Raw genomic sequence first — 23,514 nt, 5'->3', positions numbered from 1 at the left:
TGCCTTAATAATAATGTTGGGATTGCAAATTACTTGTGTCAAACGTAATAGGAATTACCTTAGACGTTGAATGATTGTTATTGGACAACTATTGAATACTAGCGGACGCGCGCAGCTTCTCTTGCTTATTTAGGGGTGAATTCTAATAAACCACGAAACTGTGTTCAATGAAATATTTTTAAGAGTCTGCGCCAACTTTTAAAGTTACTTGCAAAAACAGTGTAGTACATTTTTTTATAGTACAGTCGGTTAAAGTTGGGTGTAGTAAATATTTTGTATTTAATGTTTGGCAAAAACACGGCATTCTATTGAAAACCGATGCAGGTATGTTTCAATCTTAAGCTGTAATTCACAGAAGGGTTACTCATGATTACATTACAGAAAAAAAAAATGAAAAAAGAGTAATATTTGTAGTCTTAGGACTTGAAAAATCATCACAGGGTGTCGGTTTTTCCGATATTTTTTTAAATCAATATAATATAAAAAATACATGACACAGTTTTTTTTTATATTTTTCTCATAACTGTCACGACTTGGTCTATCATCTGTTTTCGTTTTATCGTTGACTCCTGGGACACCCTGTATATAGATTAATGTAATAATGATAATTTATGTAAAATTATATTATTTTTCAGGTTCACAATGTACCCCCATGAATCGGGGTACCCGCACAAAAGAATCAGCCATAAACGAATCTCTATAATATAGTTTCTCTATATGGTCGATATATATGGTAGAGAAAGAGAAGTATAAGCGCTCTCTATATGGTAGAGAGAGAGAAGTTCTCCATTTTCCGCCAAAATTAAAATTAACGCTAACTAGCAGCACTAACTAGCACTAACAGCAGAGTAGATAGAGGTAATCTGGGAACCTAGTGTTAAAATTCTCCGTTCTTCACTTTCTGATGAATTCTTGGGTCATTGTGTATTTAGTAGCGATTTTTTTGGTTGGTTTTTTTTTAATTTTTTTTTAATTCAATATCGTCATAATGCCTTGGTACCAGAGCGAGGAAATGAAAGGGTGAGGAAATTTACTTATTCATTTTTTTTTCATAATTTACTGAACTCATAACCGTCGCGCGTACAAGCGCACGCTTGGACCACAACTGACTAAGTCAAATTTAAACCTAAAATGTAACATCTCTTATAACGCCTAATGAAAACAAAGTATTAATTCATAAAAAAAAATTACAATGGTCTATTTGCTATTAGCATTGTAAAAGCTTTTAAGGATTATCCGTATCGTAAAAAAATATTGTTGTTTATTTAAATAACGTTAATATTATGAATACTCTATCTTGTAGGTATACTAATTACTTATACTTTTGTAATTTTAACCGACTATTTATTTTTAACCGACTTTCAAAATATGCAGGAGGTGCTTAATTCGTCGGAATCGTTTTTTTTAATGTTTTTCACCGATGATTCGAAGATGCCTGAATCGATTTGTTTGAAAGGGTATATCCTACAGGTGGTCCCATGGTGACCCTGTTAAGATCTGATGATGGAATTCTGGAGCTATCGAGAGAACTGGAATGCTACAACAACCTTACTACAATATCAAATTAGTAAGCATGTTTGTTTTACTTGGCACCGACTTCATAATTATAAAATCTTACTTTAATTATATTTGTTTACCACTCCGTTCCCCACTTCCCCCCCCAAATTTTCGAAGCGTATTGAATGTTAGAATTCAACATCGCGCTTTTTACCTTCGTGCCAGAGCGAAGAAATGAAAATATTAATTGAGTGGGAATCGAACCCATAAGTGAATCAATCGTTACAGTCTCTCCCTTGTGCTCCTGCACCATAAGTGTCTCCTCATTAATAGGGTAACCTCATAACAAAGAATATTTATTGATTACAAAACTTTAATTCTATTTACAGTTCTAGACAGATGTTCGATTCTATCAATTATAATAGAGTTATTATAAACACATTTTAAGTAGTCCTGGTTACCGCAAATCCATAAAAAATACTGGACGCTAGAGCAGCTCATAAAATATATAAAAGTTTAGTACCACCTGAACGTTTTATAACATAGCCTGCCTTATAAAACATTTAGAATCTCTTTATGTGTTTTCGCCTTTATTGGTTTATTAAGAGCTTAAAGCTAATGTTTTAAAAGTTATGCTTGGAATATTCTCACAGTGCCTCCTGTAAGTAGAGAAGTCGTAGTGGCTCAGTGGGCAGCGTTTTGGCAGCGTTTGTTATATTTGTGGGTTCGAAATTCCCTACTTATTCCCCACTACTTTACCAAGATCACAAGCATGGGATTGTTAACGCAACAGGTTCTTGGTTCGATCCCCAGTCGAGGAAATGAAATATTCATATTTCCTCTGGCTCTGGTAACCAGGCAAAACGCGACGTTGGGTTCTGGTGGAACTCAGAATTCCGTGGAAAGTGGGCAACTAAAGTATCTTAATGGAAACGAAGTGTCTTAACAATAGATTTTCTGGTTTTCTCTGACTACTCTTCCATGTGCGAAAGAAATACAGAAAGTGAAGATAAAAGTGATTCACAGTATACAATGTTGAAATTCTCTTGGGTGACATTGAAGAGATGAAAAGCTATCTTATATAAACGCTTACGTTTCAGGTTCAATTACTTTTTCAATTTATGAAAAATTTCAAAAAATATAGACTAAAATTGAAGTTGTGAGATTAAAATTGTCTTGAAATATTTTTTATAAATTCTAGTAACATTTTCGCTTGGATTTATGACGAGGAAAATTTAAGACACATAACCAATCGATTTGAGAAACTCTTCTTTTTCACAGTCCGTTTTTAGTTTACTGCTACTGAACCCTTCGTAGTCGAGTCGGACTCGCTCTTGGCTGTTTTATTTAATTCTATGGCTATAGGGCACATATAATGTAAATTAGAATAAATATTAAATATTAAATCTCTTTAGAATATAATAAACGTTAAATATTTAACAAGAGCGCTGGAGCGTTAAATAATAGTATCCCTTATAAATAACAGAGCAAATAATAAAACTTTACCCAATTATTATTAGTACAAGCAAATAGAACGATTTACAAAGGAAAGTTCTGTAAATTGTTACCCGTATTGTTGTTTGCATTTGTTTATTATTAATATATATTAATAATATATATTACTAAATATCAAAAATATCATATATTATTATATACTGGACGCCTTTAATATATGAATAACTGGCCACCTCTAATTGAATTTTCTCTTTTGGAAACAATTTAAATGTTTCTTGTTTGTATTGTCCATGGCATTACATTGCAGAAACACGTATAGTCAAAAATCTAAATTAAATCAGCTTCACGCTGTATCCCGCACACAGCAGGGTAGATATAGGGAACCTTGTGTTAAGATTGCGTTGCATTGCGTGTTTAGTGGCAGAACCCAACGCAGCGCTTTGTCTCTACACCAGAGCGAAGAAATGGAAATATAAACGTAAATAAATATTTCACTTCCTCGAGTGGGGATCGAACCCACAACCGTCGCGTTACAGTCACACCCTTGTGCTGCTGCGCCATGACGGCTTCAAGCATCGAGTTTTATATCGAAAATATCGTGACTACGGCGACTGCAATAATATAATAGCATATTTTATATATATAACATCTATAGGCAATATAATTTAAATTTAGATTGAGCCAGAGGACCCCAAGGAGAGTGTAGGCTATAGGTGTTTGTATGGCTTTTTCTTTTATGGCTTTTTCTCATGTATTATAATATAATAAATAATTTTCTTTTTATTGGCTATGACGATTACTTTGATGTTTAGACTACTGAAACTTAAACGAAAATATAATGTTAACTGGTAAATAAATGCTTAAAAACAAATAAAAAAAAACGATTTAGCATTTTATGTTGAGAATTCCACGATGCCACGAATTCCACGACCTCTACCTCTATAGGTACGGATTTGGTTTTTGAATAAATCAATAGGTATATTTCTTAATAGAATAAATTATCTAATGTTAAGACACTCTGTTCCCAATAGTACATTCGTTTCCGAATTCTGAGGGAATTGCGGGTTCAGTAGCGAAACTCAACGCCGCACTTTGCCTCGACGCTACAGCGAAAAAATTAAAATATTAAATATTTCATTTTCTCCAATGGTAATCGAACCCACGACCTGTCGCGCTTATAGTCACATGTTTGTGCTCTTGTACCACGATTAACCTCTAGATATAGGACGTATAGAATCTATAATATATATAAACGTTTATATTATATTGTGAACATGTAAATATGAACAATATGGGGTCAGAGCCCGAGAGTTTAACCATGTAGACGGTTTAACGGTAGTCTAAATTCAGTTTTGACCCCTGAATGTAAATTATATATATTATAATTACCTATATATATATATATTGGTACAAAGTGAAAATCTAATTTTCATTTAGAATTTTATAAACTAAAGAACATGCAAGTATTTAACATAACAACAAAAAAGATTTAAATTTTTATTAAAAGTTAAATAAATTAACTTTTTGATTGAAATAAAAATACAAAATCATTCGCTACTCAATTGAATTACGTTCGGTCTCGTTTTATCGTTTTAAATTGCATTTTGTATCGAATTCGTCATATTTATATCTTTTTTTACTATTATGTTCGCTTTATTCATTGAAAAATTATATATTTTATAAAAGTAATGTGTGTAGTATATATAGCAAAGGGTTATTAAACGATTACTTTTTTTCAAAAAGGAGAATGTTCTATATTCATTAACTTTATTTGTTTTTTCTGTCGATTTCTCCGTCATTCGATGTGGTGGGTTCGATCCACTATCGGTAGACTGATTTCACGTCCATTTTCCCACTTCAGTAAGCATTTCTATTCTTTATAAAAAGCTCCTTGAAGGCTTTAAGAATGCTAAGAATGTGTTCTAGAAAACTATGTTCTAAATACGTTTTTACGACTATTTTATTTCTTCAGCTAATTTATATTCAAATCTAAATTAACACAAACATAATATACGTACAGTATATAAGGAAAAGGATAAATAAATAAATAAAGAAGAACAATCTCACGAAAAGCTCTCGACAACCCTTTGGAAATTTGAAGAATGCCAACAAAAATTCACATCTTGGGACGATCCTGGGATCTATATTCTTGTTATGATTATTTCGCTATTTTCCTCTGCGATTTCATCTTGAATATAAAAAAAGATCATTTCTACGAATGTTTCAAACTCGAGTCCTTTCGAACGGGTGACATTGTTATACTTTATGTTAACTGTAATGGAAGGTAATAACTGCGGTGTTTGGTGGCGAGGTTACGACCGCGATTAGAATATTTTCCTTTCAACGTATTCTTGTATATGTATATTGTGGAAATGTTAATATACATTGTTATATAGAAAATACAAACAAAATACAAATAAATATATAACATATATATGTTTTTATTATTGATTTAATATTTTAAACTCCTATGCTAGACCATGGGCGGTGTTGAGTTCCGCTACTTAACAAGGATGAGGTTTTTTAGCACTAGTTTTCTTGTTTTATAAATAAAAATAAAAATCAAATGATTTTCAATGAAATTTACTATTTATTAAGCTAAATTTGTTAAAAGGCATATTACATTTGTAAAATAGTACAATTCTTAAAGACGATGATTAACTTGTCTTAAGGGTAACGTTGTGTTTTATTTTGTGGATTCAATTTCGATCTCAGTTCAGTTGAACTCTTAATTGATAGTTGGGCATTAATCATTTTGCTAATATCACGTTGTATAAAAAAGATTGTACGGTAAAAAAGAGAAAAAGGAGAATGCATGGCAAAAAGAGGTCCAGTTAGAGTTCTGCCTTCACCTATAAAATTTAAATAAATATATTTAATTAGAATATATATATGAATATGGGTTCACTTCCCCTATTGAGGATCAAATTTACAATATGACATCGTCTCACTTTACAATGGCGGTTTTCATTTATGTATTATAATGTATTTACATTTTTACATATTTAAAAAAAATACCATACCATACATACCATACAAATTTTACCATATTTAAAAAAAAAACAATTTTAATAAATAGCAATTACATACAAAATACGATCAACCCTAAAAATCACAAATTTATAACACCAAAAACCGACTTTTCCACATCCATAGTTTCATAAAGGGTTCACTAATATGACAGCCTATAGACATAGCCTAGATAACAAAACCAAAGTAGACATTATTTTAGTCATTTTACGTTAGCTCCTAGCAAATTTAATTAAAATTTTAGGCAGGGTAATTGGATAAGAGGATGGTAATTATCACATGAATATAACGTGGGTTCATATCTCATTCATAGGGCTCATAGAGGGCTGGGGGCGGTCTCGTTAAGCCAGGGTAATTACAAACTCCGTGTTGGCAGAGTATGAATGAAACAATGCTTTGCTAACTATTGTTGATATCACTTATACTTAGGTTTATGGGAGATTAGTATTTTTTTATGCGTTTTAGATGTTTAATAATAGTGTTATTAAAGTTTTGTTTTTTTTCTATATCACTATGTTTTCTGTTTGGTGGCGGAACACAACGCTGCACATGTTCTAGTTGTTTCTGTTTATGTTTTTTCTCCATATTTAAAATTATGCTTTTACCTTGAAATTTTATTCCGATTAAAACAAGATAGGTGGAGAGATCTAAAGATCAAGATAACGCCACTCAAACGCAATGCGTTCAGAATTCAGCGGAAAATGGGGAACAGAGTGTGTTAACACTAGATTCCCTCTGCCTACCCTGCTATGTGCGGGATACAGCGAGATTTGTTTTTTTTTTAATTTTTGATAATAAATCAGCAAAACAATAAGAAAACTTGTGAATAGTTACTCCAAGTAAGATCCCAATCAAATGATTCAAAGTGTTATTTTTAAACTATGTTCTAAACTTGGCAAACACTTACCGACATCGTCGTGTTCAAGATCTGATGCATCATGAGTAACTTCGTCCTCTTCAGGGGCGCTCTCGTACCTCTCTTTTAGGACAGTCCGCGGCACTGCAAGTAGAAAACCACTTTAACACAAGCACGTAAGATAACAAATTCTTTGACAATCTTATTATTTTAACGGACGATAATTTTAGAACGAGGGTGATTTATATTTTGGAACGTTGCGTTTTTAGCGTACGTGACTCAACCGCGATTTGTCTTTTTGTTTTTAATGTCTTCCTAAATAAAGTATTTGGGGGTTTTTTTTCCCTAAAATTTTTAACGGTTATCCAACTTAGCGTGGCTTTTATTCGAATTCAACAGATTTATTTCTTTAATTTTTTTTTATTTTTTCTTTAATCTTATTCAAAAAAAAAAAACAAATACAGGGATAAAGAGTGAAGCTATGTATATATCTTATTTTAATTTTGAATTGAGAAGAGACAATATCAATTATAAAATTTAGCAAGAAAAATTGAGAACTTATTATATAACGTAAGAAAAAAATCCAGAAAAAGAAATTTAGAATAATTAATAAAAAAAATATTACAAAATTATAATTTTACTTTGCTTTATACAAAACAAATGCATATGCCTGCAAACTTAAGTTTGTCAACATTAATAAATTGTACTTCCCGTTGACGTGCAATCCTGAAATTGGTACGGAACCCTTGGTCCCGAGTCCCATTCGTACTTGACCAGTATTTTCATACTTATCCCATATCATTTAAGTAGTATTAAACATAATTATTAAAACAAAAATATAAACTCTAAGTATGTGCAGTGAACAATGGAATCAACTCAGCAAATATCTCCGAGTCCATTTCGTTCTACAAAGTTGTAGAACAATGGAAAGGCAATAGACGTACTATGTACTATGTTAATCTGAATATCTTTGTTGGTCGTATTATACTGTATTATTTTAATAGCATATATATATCAGTAACTCTTTGAGCTCCCTAAAATATAAATGTATGCAAGGAGTTTCTGCTACAAAATGTTACAATTTTAATAAAGTGTTTTACACATGACTTGATGGTGAAAGATAATTATTATTCTTATTTTTAACCTCATATAGCCGGGTAGGTAGAGGGAACCTGGGAATCTCGTAGGACACTCGGTTCCCATTAAGAAATTTCCGTTTCCTAATTTCAGACGAATTTTGGAGGCATTGTATGTTGAGTTGCGGAATTCAACGCCGCGTTTTGCCTCGTTATTCATACCTACATATCAATAAATATACATAAAGTAGCTGCATAAGCTTATTATTAAAAAAATATTAGGAAAAAGTGTCTGGTACACTATCATGTCAGTATAATTGTAAAAATTAAGCAACTTGCAAGTCTCCACTCGCAGAGAGTTCATATGAGATACATTCATATTACATACACATATATGTTCTTAGTATTTTAGTATGTAAACATTAAGAAGAACGAAAAAGGAAATAGAATAATTTCATATCGATATAACGAATATTTGTTTTATTTGCTTCCTTCCTTTGATCATAACTTATTTGTTCCAATAATAGTTGCCAACACCATGATTGTAATCATATTCTCTTGTATTAATTAGGGATATTATTTACTTGTGAAACTCTATGGACTTTAGAAGCTTAAATATTATTCCTAGTGGCAGTGGGTTCAATTTCTTCTTGGGAAATTATTTATATTTCATATTATTTTAATTTTTTCGGTCTGGTGGCACGGTAAAACGTTGAGTTCCGCCACTCAACACGAAATGCTTTGAAAATTTGAGAAAAAGTGGGGAACGAAATGTCCTCTTTGCCTACCCTACCCATATTGTTTTCCGCAAGAAGCTTAAATATTAACAAAATAAAATCACTTCAAATAGTAAACTACAAATTTAAGACTTATATGATTTTATCATGGATGACATTGTTAGTATTGCAACTAATTAAAATGTGCCTTACGGGAAGTAACAGTTTTCAAATTATAAAAAAAATATTAGAATCGATAAAATCGAAACATTAAAAAATACAGTCAAATTGAGAACGTCCTCTTACAGCAAAAGCTTAAAAAGAAAGTAAATATAAAGTGTATATTAAAATATCAAATTGAGACATTAAAGTTCTAACACTAGTCTTAAACAGGTCTTTTAATTTTCCAATCATGATTTAATTCTTAAATTAAATTAAAATTAAATAATTAATCGATTAAATTTGAAATCATAATAGCGACCGGATGTGCCCCAATATCAGTGCTTTCAATAGAGATGCCAACGGATTGTAGTCAAACACCCGGATGTCGTATGAAGCTTTGCCGGCATTTCATATTATTAACGGTTGGACTATCGAACTGAATCGTACCGTTAAACGGATTATAGGAGGCTTTTGATGCATATCGACAGTATGGAATTTAATTTTACGTAAAATAAATATGTATGTATCATTAAATTTGTATAACTGTTCTATTATACTATGTACGTTCTATTATACTTTTTATACTTGTATAATTTTAAAGATCTATAAAAACCTAGTAAAATTTTCCGTAGACCGTAGATTTAAATATTGTGTATTAATTTCAGATCGATACATCCACGATTGATAAATGCTTTTAACAGGTGGAAAGACGGGCATAAAAGGTAATTATCGTATAAGGGTTCCATTTTGTCCTTTTGAGAAACGGAACCCCGGAAATCTATAATCAGAAAAAAACAGCTGTATTCCGCATACGCCCTTTGCTTCAACACCAGAGTGAAGAAATGGAAATATAAATTTAAATAAATATTTAATTCCCTCGAGTGGGGATCGAACCCACAACCAATCGGTTTACAATAACACTTTGTGCCCTTGCGCCAGGACTGGCCTCAAAAAAAAAAAAAATTTTTACAAAAACTATGAATTCTTATTTAAAGATAAGTACTTAATACAGTCAGTATTAGTTGACTAGACGCATTTATCTATATTCAAAATGCGTCTGGTAAGTTAACTACATTACCATACTAAGCTTAATAGTTTAGAGCCATAGATTCATTTACATTGAAATGGAATATGAAATCACATAAAATTTCGAATGAAATAACATAAAATTTTACATTTATTTTTGATATGTTCTATATATTATTAAAAACTAGCGACCCCCTTGCGGCTTCGCCCGCTTTTACTACTAAATACTTTAGTACTCTAAATCTTCGTTGCTATAGAGACAGGCGGGTTTTTTTTTTTCGAACTTGTGGTTAATGCTGATGAGGGTATTCTGTCCCTGATGAAAAGCAAGCACTACGTGGCTGCCTGTGAGGAAAATTAAATAGAATGCATTGGCCGGGAATCGAACTCGGGCCGCCCGCGTGGCAGGCGAGCATTCTACCACTGAACCACCGATGATTGCTCATGACGCGCTTGTATAAACAAAACGTCGCGGGGCGCGTTTCGCAGCAAGGATGTTTTGATATTGTAACAACTTCTAAAGTACTTATTAAAATGAAAAAACAGTAAAAGACAGTTTTGATCTTCATGAAATGGCCAACGTACCTAATATACTTATTTATATGCTGAGAGTAAGGGATAAGTGAAACTTGAGTAACATACAGCGAATGTGTCAACGGCGGGATGTGTCAACAATTAAATGCGTTTTTCTCTAAAACTATTCGCAATTTCGAAAAGCAAATTTTATCTTCGTTTAACGTAGAAAATTAATAAAGTATTTTAAAGGATAAGGATTAATACCATTATGGAAAAATATCCCTCACAATAAAAAATATATTGAAATTACTATTTTAGACAGAAATATGATCACTACACGTTATCCTTAAAAGATAAAAATATGCTTTCGCGGACTTTTTTGTAGATCTTATTAAGAGAAATAATACTCCAGTACATTATTTTCATGTAGTACTTTAAAGCAGCGCATGCGCGAAAGTGTCTCAACGGGTAGGACTTTAGACACATTTATCGTATTTATGTTAATTTACATAAGAATTTACAAATAATAAACTATATATAAACCTTCCCTGAGAAAAACTCGACCTAATGGTGAAAACCGCATAAAAATCCGTTGGGTGGTTTAGAAGAAGAAGAGTTAGAAAGTTCAGACAGACACGAAAAGCGACTTTGTTTTATAAGATATAGGATAGGATGTCAAATTGCTTAGTAGAACAGTATCTAACTGTACATCGGCCTTCTTTGGAATCCTCCACCTTGAAAATCTTTAAAATTCAAATCATTCTCCGGATTTTACGAATATTAAATTTTTCACCCAAAATAAGCTATATTATGTTAATTCCAACATTCCAATATTTATATTTCAAGGAGGTTCCTTGAAATATAAATATTTAACCGTTCGATCTGGATTCGAATCCACAATTCCAACAATAGTCCAGAATAATAATCACAAAAAAAAGATTATTATTAACCAAAGACAGACCAAAACAAACAACGCTTATACCGCTCATATAAAACTAAGTATTATTAGAGAGAACGAGGGTATTTCCTATAACGTTTCCTATTTATTTATAGAACTACTATATTTCGTTAGCAAGCGCTCTAACAGTCGTTCAGATAATAAAATAAGATAGACGGATGGGATCTGTGATCTACAGTTTTATATTCGTGATAGACGCCAGTCGGACTGGAATTATTGATCTGGAGACTCCTTAATGTGCTGAACCAAAAAGCTCTATACATTCTGTTACATAAATTTGAGTAATATGAATATTGAGGCACAGTTGCTGCTTGTTAGTGTGTCGGTTGTGGCATTGGGTTTGGTTTTCGCTTGGGGTATTGAATTATTTTAATTTTCTCTCTCTGGTGAGGCAAAGCTCGACGTTGAGTTTCATCACTTCTCCGAATTCCAGAGGCCATAGAATTCGGTGGAAGAAATGGAGTGTGTACTATGTTCCATACTATGTTCCCAGGTTCCCTACCCTGCTGTCTGCAGGACACAATGTAAAAAAATGTAATTTCGCTTTTTATACAAATAAATTACCAACATTTTTGGTTTATTGAGGAAATGTATCTTTGCCTTAGAAAATATTATGAAATCATTGATTTGGAGACATATCTGATGTTAGTTTAGGATAAACCAAGTGTATTGGAAAAATGTATTCTGAATTTTTATTTATTTCAAGTCTACATACAATATTCGGTATAAGAAAAAAATACAAATATATACTATATTAATATTGTCGCTAATAAAATAAAATTTTGGCATAATTTTAAGGCGTTTACTAAACCACGGCGCTGAGATCCGCATCTTGACACGCCTCGAGTGAGCGAGAAATGAAAATATATAATTTTAAATAAATATTTAATTTCCTCGAATGGGGAACGAACCCACAACCAATTGGTTTACAGTCACACGTTCTGCCCCTGCGCCACGACTGGCCTCTACCTATCTACTACTTTAAATAATATTATATACTTAACAATTTTTTTATTATTATGTATATAAACAAGGGATATAATGTTGTCAGTGCCTAAAGCAATAAATGTAAGTAAGTAAACAAAAGCTTTATGTGGGAGTTTATTGAATACTTCAACGGGTTTGGGAAATTCTAAGAGAAAAACTGTTATTTGTTTTGAAATTCTATTGTAATATAACAATTCTAATAGCACTGGAGGCGTTGTGTTAAATAAAAAAAAATCATCTTCACGCTGTATCCCGCACACAGCAGGTTAGGCAGAGGGAACCTAGTGTTAAGAGACTCCATTCTCCACTCTCTACCGAATTCTGGAGATATTGCGTGTTAAGAGGCAGAACTCAACGCGCTTTACCTCGACACCAAAACGAATAAATGGAACTATAAATTTAAATAAATATTTCGCTTCCTCGGGCGGGGGTTTGTGATTGTGGGGAACAAGGGGTTTTAATACTAGGTTCCCTCTGCCTAACCTACTACGCCTACGTTACTAAAAGTAACTGTAATACAATAATGAATAATAATAATAATAATAATAAATATTCGCGAAAACGCGTTCGCCAAAACAATACAACAAGAGTTGTTACCAACATATCGATATAATACGAGAAAAACTTTTTGACTGATCGTTCGTAGGAAACTGAAACAATGAAAAATTGTACACTCCCCGACGTCAAAACAAAAATGGATTGCTTTTGGAACAAATTCCAATTGGCTAAACCAATTATTTCTATAAAATAATAACGAAAAAAGAGGCCAAAGTTTCTATACATTTATAAGCTTTTTAAGAAAAAATCACGATACTAGAACATTTTATATTTAACCACTTGGGATTCTATTGAATTGATTTTTTTTAATATAAATAAAGCAATTCAATTAAATATATTTATTATTAGCAATTTTTATTTTTTGTAGCTTCATCCCTTATAACAGTTAAGACACTCCGTAATCCACTTTCTGAATTCTGTAAGCATTCCATAATAAGTAGTTCAACGCTGCGTTTTGCCTTGGCACCAGAGCGAAGAAATTAATATAAGAATATTTAATTTCCTCGAGTAGAAATCGAACCCACCACCAGTCGCGTCAAAAATAATTAAAATCTATAATATTCTATAGCTAATTGCTCTTACCGCAAGTATAGACCACTTTCAGGTAAGTCCGGCTTCCGGCTCTGCAAGGTTTCCCAAACATTTTGCTGTCAGCTGACAGGACACAGCGTCTCTTCCCGTGACACTCCCTCATCGCTGTTTCTGTCGCATACGGCTCTAAACAAGCTGTCGTCAGGCATAAAAATATTTGTATTATTAAAAAAATACAATATTATACTTATTAATATTAAGATATAGTTCGATCTTAGATAATTTATTATTAATGGCGTGTATTTCTATTTAGAAGGTAAGAAAAAAGTGCCATGAAAAGAATACAATATAACAATAGATAAATAAATTGGAATGCTAAAAGCGGTTTACTTGAACAAACTAATTGACAAGATAATTTACTATTAATTAATAAATTATTAATGCAATATACTAACAAAGTACGAAAATTTCAAGCTATTATTATTTTTTACTATAATAAATAATTATTTAAGTTAAATACGTCTTCATAATATAAAACACAAAAGAAGCACAAGAAAAAATAATTGTATATAGAATTAATCAAGTATCAGTATAATATAAAGAAAAATATATATTTAGACAAATATAACTTCTATCAATTTCAAACTTAACGCTAAGAGTCTAAGCATACCTCAACCTACCCTAAAAATAAAAATACCCTAAAAATCTAAGCATACCCTACCCTATGCTCTACAACGAATCCACAAGGAAAAAAATCACCAATATCGTACGCAATTCCATCAGATGCTTTTATAGAAAACGTAACAACTCCAGGGATACTCACTTTCCTCTTTCATCCCTCGCGGCTGAGGGCACTGTATTGAATCGTACTCCGTCCGTCCGTACTGCGCGGAATATATGGCAACCCTCGAGTGTGGGTTACAACTCAAATGAAGCACGTCGTTCTCACAGCCCACTTTACTTCGGAACTCGTCTGCCAAACCAAACCAAATGTTATCTTGCACGTTTGTATCAAATTTCAAACTGAATCACTCTAGTTTTGTTATCTTTAACGCTTTTAGCAACTTAGTTAGTCTTTTCTATTCGTTTCGACGATGTTTTAAAGAATTAAAACTCAGCACCGGGATTACTTTGTGTGCTATAACGAGATGCTATTTAAAATGCAAATGGTATAAAGTTTTTAAATTACATATAAGTTTTTGTTTTATATGTATATATATTTTTATTATTCTGAATACCGAATATAACGGGATAGGCAGAGGGAACCTGGGAACCTAGTGTTAAAACTATGCATTCCATGCTTTCCGGCCAATTCTTGAAGTGTTACATGCAGAGCAAACTAATGAAAATATTTAAATTTTCATTCTCGCAAGTGGGAATTGAACCCACAACCGCCACGTGGCCTTATACTTAGTATTATTAGATTTTCCTCTTACAATATAAAAATATATCTACATATATGTACATTTATATAGTGAAAAATACAATAAACTTTCATTCAATCCTATATTCAAATATTATAGCAGAATTCAATTCAGTTTTAAGCGATTTCCATTAAACATTACAACTGAAAGTATAAAATCACAGCATTGTATTATCGGTCCAGCAGCTCGGTTCTTTTAGAGTTGCATAGAATTTTATCTGCAATTCCCAAAAGTGGTTCAGGCTTGAGGCACGAATTCCATCACGGAACAGCAGATTCAAAATTGTGGATGTACTACATCCAGAGGTTAAATATTCAAGAGACTTTCAACCGAATGGTGGTTTTTTAGAATTTTTAAATTGTACATTTTTTTTTACAGAACAACTACCCTCACATGTTTTTAAACAAAAAGCTAACTGTCGAAAATAGCGGTGCCAAAGAATCTGACCTGCTGGGAACTTTGCCAATCCCGTTCAAAGCTTGCAGGTTGAGAATTTCGGATAAAAATCTTGTCGGTTTTTAGCTATCTTAACATATCTACTCATTATTATAGATTTTCAATTAATTTTGCACGTAAAAATTAGTTTTACAGTATACTTTGTAAGTAATATAATTGTAATGGTAATAATCTCAGTCTACAAACTCAAACTGTAATTACTATCTTCTATTTGAGGCGCGACGGTTGTGGATTCTATTACCACTCGGGGGACTGAATATATCTCCTCGCCCTGGTAACAAGACCATAATTCAGTAAAAAGAGGGGAACAGAACGTCTTATTGCTAGGTTCCCTCCGCCTTCCTATCTTGGCGTTTGTGGGATACAACGTGAAGTATAAAAAGATTGACTTACATGGGCGGCACTTGTAGGCTACTTCCACGAATCTCCTAGATCCTGGACATGGATCCACGCCAAAAGCTTTCGGACTCGTGTGGAATTTACACTGACGTTTCTTCTGGCAAGCCTCTACCACAGTCTGCAACAAGGAATACTAAAACACATTAGTTAGTATGCCGATTCTACTTTTGCGTAATTTAATATAATAGAAGAGGCTAGTAGTGGCGCAGGGGCACAAGTTTTTGCTCTGGTGTCGAGCCAAAGTGCGGCGTTGAGTTACGTCACTTTACACGCAATGCCTCCAGAATTCGGCGGGAAGTGGGTAGGTATAGGATAGTAAATATTTTAAAGGGAACTTAATAAATTTAAACGTGACGATTGTGGTTTATTATTCCATTTGGGGAAATTAAATGTTTAATATTTTCATTTCCTCGCTCTGGTAACGAGGCAAGAATAGGAATCCGGTGGAAAGTAGAGAACAGAACTTAATGGTAACGGAGTGACTTAAAACTAAGTTCCCACGTTCCGCCTGCCCTGCTATGAGCGGGATAGAGCGTGAAACCAAAAAAACATTTTAATGTATCTTTTCCTAATACTGTTGGTCCTCGAAATGAATATCGAAACCAAAATCATCGCAATAATAGTCAAACGACCACTGCGCCACTACGTTATATACTCATATAATATTACACTTTCAGTATAAAGTAAATATTTTCATGTTTGATTAAATATTTTAGACGAAAACCAATTTAACCTTTCATCGAATAAGTCGATAGTTATATCCGCTTCATATTGGAATAATGGATAAGGGAAAGTTAGTTACTGTTCAAATGAACGTAAATCTCCTTATGAGAATAGCCCAGTTCATAAAATCTTTTTTCTTTCAGGTACTATCCGTCCGAAGAGCTGAGGATCGAGTGTGGTGGCGAGAATTGGGAAAGGCCTATGTCCAACAGTGGACAAAAGATGGCTGTTGATGATGATGATGATGATGATGATAGTACTATACAACTTTTTTGTATACTATGATGATGTTCTATGGTGACTTAAAAAATTAAATATCCAGCTTTTACACCTGAATATGCAGATATGCTTGCGGAATCCAGGTGTAATAGCAATTTATGAGGTGGAGGTCGTCGTGTCGTGCGATTTAATTGGAAAAGTAGGAAAGTGAGTATCTCAACACTTTTGTTCTGGCGCTATATAAAACGTGAATATAGAATTTTTTAAATAACAGTTAGTTACTTATATTTTAAAGATATTTGGCTTTAATTTAATCGATGGTTCAAATATATTATATTGCAGAATTCTTTATAACTAGGTTTCTTTTCCAATATAATAATAATAATGTATTATTTTTATATGGAGTACTATTTCAGAACTAAAATAGCTAAAAAACCAACTATCCATACCTATATTATAAATTCAAAAGTAACTCTGTCTGTCTGTCTTTTACGCAATCAGGGCCAAACCGCTAATTTAATTGTGATAAAATACTCATATAGAGATACTTGAGGGTATCGGAATGAACATAGGATACGTTTTTTTTCTCATATTTGTAATATTTTCGATATATACCAATATATTAAAATACTTATTAATTTGACATGCAATTTATACCGCCATGTTAATAACAACTGTCGCTATACGACCGTTGCTAAGCAACGATTTGCCAATTTTTATTGTTAGAAAACGTCACCCAAAATGAGCTTGCTTAACGCATCTCTTTATTGAAAACTGAAAATAACTTCATAAATATATTTAATAAATATTCGTATAGTTCAAGCGGGCGTAGCCGCGTTCGGGTCTACTAGTTACCTAATAAATATATAAGTGTATATAGCATACTATTACCATTATATCATCCGCGTAAATCTTATTAAGGTAACCAACTTGGCGCAGCTACCATTTACGCCGGTAGACTACAAGAAGCTTCTTCGCTTATTAAATCCTCAGTCTTTGCTGCTAATGAGCGTAAATATATTATAACGAAAAACGACTAAATTTTCTTTGGATATTTAGTTTCATTGCTTAATGAGGATATAGTTATAAGATATTTTAAAAAATAATAAATCAGCTTCACGCTGTATCCTGCTCACAGCAGGATAGGTTGAGGAAAGTGTTAAGACACTCCGTTCCCTATTTTCCCACGGAATTTTAGAGGCATTATGCGGTACTCAACGCCGCGCTTTGCTTCCACACCAGAGCGAAAACATTAAAATATAAATTTAAATAAACATATCAGTTCCTCGAAAGAGGATCGAACCTACAACCAGTTGCGTTTACAGTCACACACTTGTGACCCTGCGCCACGAATGGCCTAGATATTTTTTAAGATCTAAATGTAAGCGCGATAGGATAATCCCCTATAAAAAATATTTTCAATAGAGTCATTACACAAAGCTCTTTAGACAATTAATTCTCTACTTAACCAATACTTAAGCCAAGGATCTCTTTTTGTTTCAATTGTAATACATATAATGAAAAATAAAATATATAAAATACTTAAGTACATAATTTTTCAATTTCATATACATTTTCAATAGCGCTTTTGAACTTTTATATTAAAAAAAAAGTTTGCGAATTGCTTCTCTGTAACGTTTACAAAATGTCAAACTCATTCGTGCTCCGATTACGACAATTTGAACTTAATGGATATTTCCCATTGTCTTAAAAGTCATAAACCCAAAAGTTAAATTCTTTTCTATTGTTAAAAAGTAGGCTTGATCCATTTTATATGGGAAATTTTAAAACGAGTAATTACTAATATTAAAAATGTGAATGTAAGTTTGTCTGTAACGCCTTCACGCCGAAACTACTCAACCGATTATCATGAAACTTTGTACTCATATTCTCAGAGGTATTAGAAATTACATAGGATACTTTATATATAAAAATATCTATATTATCCTTTAGTTATAGTATAAAATAAGCTGACGCGAACGAAGTCTCGTTTGAGTCTCTAGTGTAGATTGAAACTCTATTAAATATGCCATCTGAAATGAATGTAACAAGAAACAAGGCAGTCTTGAGTTCTGATACTCAACACATAATATCTCAAAAAGTGGGGAAAGAAGTTTCCCTAAAACTAGGTTCTTTCTGTTCGTATATGGGATACGACATTAATTTATTTTTTATTATCTATCAAGAGAAACTATTGAACAACTTTACCTAAATTCTTATATATATCTACCCTCGTATTAGTATTACCACAATCTACTTACGTAAATGCAAAACCACCTCATTCGTTGAACGTATACCTTTGTATGGGTAATGTGTCGCCAATAGATTAATGGGGGCGTAAATCTTTTCTTGAAATCTAATTTTATCAGCAATTCTTAAATGTAAATTCTTTTGAAATATCGTAGATTCTTATTAAATGTTTCGAGATATATATAAAATATGATACATTTGATGTCCGAAAGGGGATTGACTTAAGAGGATTGAGCACTTAACAACTTGAAGGGCGATATTTCCTCTGAGTGGTCTTTAAGACAGAGAGTTTTGTTTTTCTTCTGCTCAAAATTTCTTTTCATCAGATCAGATATTTTATTGATTTACGCTGTACCCCGCACATAGCAGGGTAGGAACATGGCACCTGGGAATCTAGTATTAAGTCACTCTGTTCCCATTAACATATTTCCATTTCCCACTCTCTGCCGAGTTCTGGAGGCACTGTAAGTTGAATAGCGTAACATCTAGTTGCCAACTTGGCTATAAAGAACCTGTGTGTTACTGTCAGTAAAATACTGCGATTACTATAATTATGTTTACATATTTGTATAAATTATTGAAATTTACGTAAATCATTCACGAAAATCCATTTAACTATTGAATAAGTAAAATATATTCATGAATAATAATGCTGCCCATATTATATTCAATAATGTTATAATGATTTATATATAGAGGCCAGTCGTGGCGCAGGGGCACAAGTGCCTGCCTGGTAGTGCGACTGGTTGTCGGTTCGATACCTAGTCTAGGAAATAAAATATTTATTTAAATTTATATTTTCATTTCTTCGATCTGGTAACTTATGTTAACTACATACATACATGGATGTATGTATATATGGAAAATATTAATAAAAAAAATCCATGAATGGAAAAGTGAGCGGTAAGAGCGGTAAGAGAAGTAGGGGAGACCTCGGTTGACCTTCGAAAGCACAGTATCAAAGATACTGGAGGAAAGTCACGTACAAAGCATGAGGACCCCCCCGAAGGGCATGTAGGAAGGGATTGATGACAGTGGACGAGGCGAAAGAGATATGTAGAGACCGTAGCGTTTGACTCTCCGTTCTCCGTTCTCGTAACTAAAAGTTAAAAATAAAATCACATTCTCAGTTATAAAAATGCTGACTCATTTTATTTGGCAAACCTTAACGTAAACGAACGTCATAAACGGATCTAAAAAGGAAAAGACATGCCAGCGACCGTTCAATCTACGTTAAAAAATGTCGTGAAAGACCTATTCTGTGACTTGCTGACTGGCCACCCGAAAATTACTTGCGGTTTCTTTGTTACTATGAATACTGCCAACGAAGTCGAGATTAGGGCACATTTTAAGGGAGCATATTGTTTCACATTAATATTTTATATAACAGTAATTTTTTTAGGAAATATTTAATTATTTTATTATTTTTATTAAATTAAAGTATATAAAACAACATTTACTATGTTGTATGAAAAATTTTAAAATAATATTTTTTTGCTCATACAGATTAATGATATGTAGAAACAGCTATTAAATATTTAACATATCTCTTTAATTTTATATTTTTAAATAGAAATCAAAAGTAGTACGAAGTTCTACTAATTATTACAGCCAAAAAAAAAAAGCAGTCGTAGCGCCGCCAGTAAACGAGGCAGGTAGTAAGTTCGATTCCCACTCGACGAAATTAATATTTTTGTTGAATTCCGCAACTTAACTCCTAATGGCACCTGAATTTGACGGAAAATGGGGAACGGAAGTGTTTTAATGGAAACAAAGTGTCTTTACACTAGGTTCACATACTTGTATAACCTCTGCTTACTCTGCATAGTGGTGTCTAAAAAAAAAGATTTTAAATTGAATTGATTCTAAACAATAATTCTAATTTAGTACATATCATATTAATTAAACTTTAATATTTATTATAATAAATACTTCATATAACAAAAGGTTTAAATTCAACAACAAGTATATTTATGAATATAAAACCACATTAATCCGCTATCATTAAATCAGATCTCGCTTTATGAAAATCAAAGAGATTAACTAACGATTAAATACATACATATATAAATGTTTGTTTTCGTGAAATAACTAATGAAATATTTAATACATATTTAATTATTATATTAACTTATATAAATACGACTAGCTTACATAGTTTTTCTAAAATCTTTTAAGTGTCATTCACTTAGGAAAGAAAAATATTTTTTTTGGAAAGCGTGTAAAAATTTGTCCGATTCGATAATTTATTATTTCTTATAAAATCTATTAAAATATTTGGATGAACAGGGATCACACTAGCTTCCCAAGTTTTCTCAACCTACCCTTCTATATACGGGATATAGAGGGAAGCAAAAAAAACTAATATATGTGTCGCACAATTTTCTACATTTTCAAGGATTAAAATTCTGCTTTATGGTATTCAAATAATAAAATATTTTATTAAAAAAAATATCTTTTCAAAACCAACATAAAGGCAGTCAAAACTAGAATAAGCCGAGTAAAGGGGTCGTTGTGAATGCAAAAATTTTTATATAGTACGCTCCGAGAAAACTATTAACAGTTATGAGCGAACTCCCCTCTTTAAGCAAACATAGTAGCTGTTACATATTAGCTTTTCGATATTTTCCGCATGTGGCATGGTAGAAAGAGAATATCCAGTGTTAAAACACTTCGTTCCTCATTCTCCCTCTAATTTGCGAGATATTACTTTATCGAATGGCGGAACTTAACCCCAAGCAGTCCACAATAGATTTAAATATAGTCAAACTTCGTCTAACTGCCTCAAGAAATAAATGTTATCTTAATTTTTTTTAGCTTCACATTGTATCCCGCAAAGCAGGATAGGCAGAGGAAACCTAGGATTAAAACACTCCGTTCTCCACTTCCTGCCGAATTCTGGAGGTATTGCGTGTTGAGTGGCAGAACTCAACGCCGCGCTTTGCCCCGACACCAGAATGAAGAAATGTAAAATATAATTTTAAATAAATATTTTATATTCTCGAAAGAGGATCGCACCTACAACCAGTCGCATTCAGTGCCTCTGCGCGACAACTGGTCTCTTTGTCTCGTCTTCTTGTCTCTGTCTTTATTAATAACGTAAACTAGCTGAACATGACTTTAGACTATGTAAACGATATTAGCATAGTGTAAACACTATAATACCGTAATATATATATTATGTTAAATGTGCATGAACTAATTAATTTAACATCATTATAATTATTATCGAAACAATATAATGATAGGGGCCGTCATGGAGCTGTGGCTAAGGCATATGACTAAACGTAAAGGCAGGTAGGTGGGTTCGATTATTTATTACCCAAGAGAATGGATTATTTATTTTTTAATTTCCTTCCTCTGGTAGTAATGCCTAAAGGGGGCAATTGGGGGAGAGTGTCTACAGTCTGTTTTCTCTGCCTATCCTGTTATATAGCGTGAGGCTGATAAAAAATAAAACAAAATATATTAGTATATAACGAAATATACTAAATGTATATTTCAACCATGACCGTTTCAAATAGACTTCGAGACGTCCGTTGTAATTTTTGCAAATATTTGAGTAATTCAGAGAACGCTTTTATTAAATAACAATAAATAAATTTAATAAATTCATCACGAAGAGTACCAACCTCTACTATATTAGCTGAAATTAGAGAAAGAGTAAAATGGTAATAAAAACGAACCTGCAATGCACTAGGCCAAGTGCAAGAAGTATCACCAACAACTTCCACAGCAACAGGCTGGTACTCTGTCAGCTCTGAAGAACAGGAGGTTTGAGATGCTGAAGCTCCATATTGTGCCACTTGTATACTAATAGTTGTTCCTCTTGGACATATAAGTGTTACCATTTCTTCGTCACAGGCGGCTTTTTGGTGCGTTCTTAGTGTGCCGAGAAGTAATTCTGTGGATAAAATAAAGTAAAATAAAAAAATAGATAATATAGAAAATATCGTACAATAAAATTACAATATTAGCTTTTTTTAGCTTCACATTATATCCCACATGCATCAGGTAGGCTGAGGGAGTTTAGTGTTAAAACACTACACTCTCCACTTTTCGCTGAATTCTAGAGATATTGCGGAACCCAACGCCGCGCTTTGCATCGACACTTCTACCACGACTGGCCTCAAGTAATAATAGCAACAATAATTACAAGCTTAATTGCTATTAATATTTTCAATTCACTTCAAACATAGAGCAAACATCAACAAGCATGAAAATTTGATACTAGTACTATAAATTAATTCAATCCAACGGAATCCGCAATATATGACAGACTATAATCAATATTGGATCTAAACGTTATCAGCTCAGAACGCACTACTGTCTATAGGCTCGTAATGTCTCATTACAACGTCCGGCCGTAGCTGTTAGGCAAATATGCCCATTGCCCATTGCCCACCTGTGAGACAGGATTGCGGAAACCCAATATAAATTATGCAAATAAACCCAAGTCTGGGGTAATCACATCTGCATGAAACAGATCACTGAAATTATCATTTATATTTATGATTTATATGTATTTTAGTATTTTACAGATTTACAGTATGTTGAAAATATTTGGAAAGAAAGCAAGTTAGATAGAAGTTTCGAGTCGCGTAACTCAACGCTTTGCCTCATTACTAGAGGGCAGAAATGAAAATAATAAATATTTACGTTGTCCTTGGGAATT

General features: G+C 32.6%; 1 protein-coding gene across 1 annotated transcript in view; it reads right to left on the bottom strand.

The window, feature by feature from the left end:
* Positions 1–23,514, bottom strand: part of LOC146531307 (uncharacterized) — a 61,306-nt gene that overhangs the window by 6,447 nt on the left and 31,345 nt on the right. Inside the window, exons 3-7 of the mRNA XM_085198472.1 lie at positions 22,526–22,743; positions 15,642–15,780; positions 14,192–14,341; positions 13,420–13,563; positions 6,890–6,982 (exon numbers count right to left, since the gene is read on the bottom strand). Of these exons, the coding sequence (XP_085054598.1) occupies positions 6,890–6,982; positions 13,420–13,563; positions 14,192–14,341; positions 15,642–15,780; positions 22,526–22,743 (744 nt within the window). The remainder of the gene's footprint in view (positions 1–6,889; positions 6,983–13,419; positions 13,564–14,191; positions 14,342–15,641; positions 15,781–22,525; positions 22,744–23,514) is intronic.

The sequence above is a fragment of the Heliconius melpomene genome, chromosome 15, assembly GCF_056956725.1.
Source record: "Heliconius melpomene rosina isolate 202511_hmr_F chromosome 15, ASM5695672v1, whole genome shotgun sequence".
Classification (NCBI taxonomy): domain Eukaryota; kingdom Metazoa; phylum Arthropoda; class Insecta; order Lepidoptera; family Nymphalidae; genus Heliconius; species Heliconius melpomene.
Note: the sequence above shows the minus strand (reverse complement) of the source record. Positions and strands in the feature narration are given on the sequence as shown.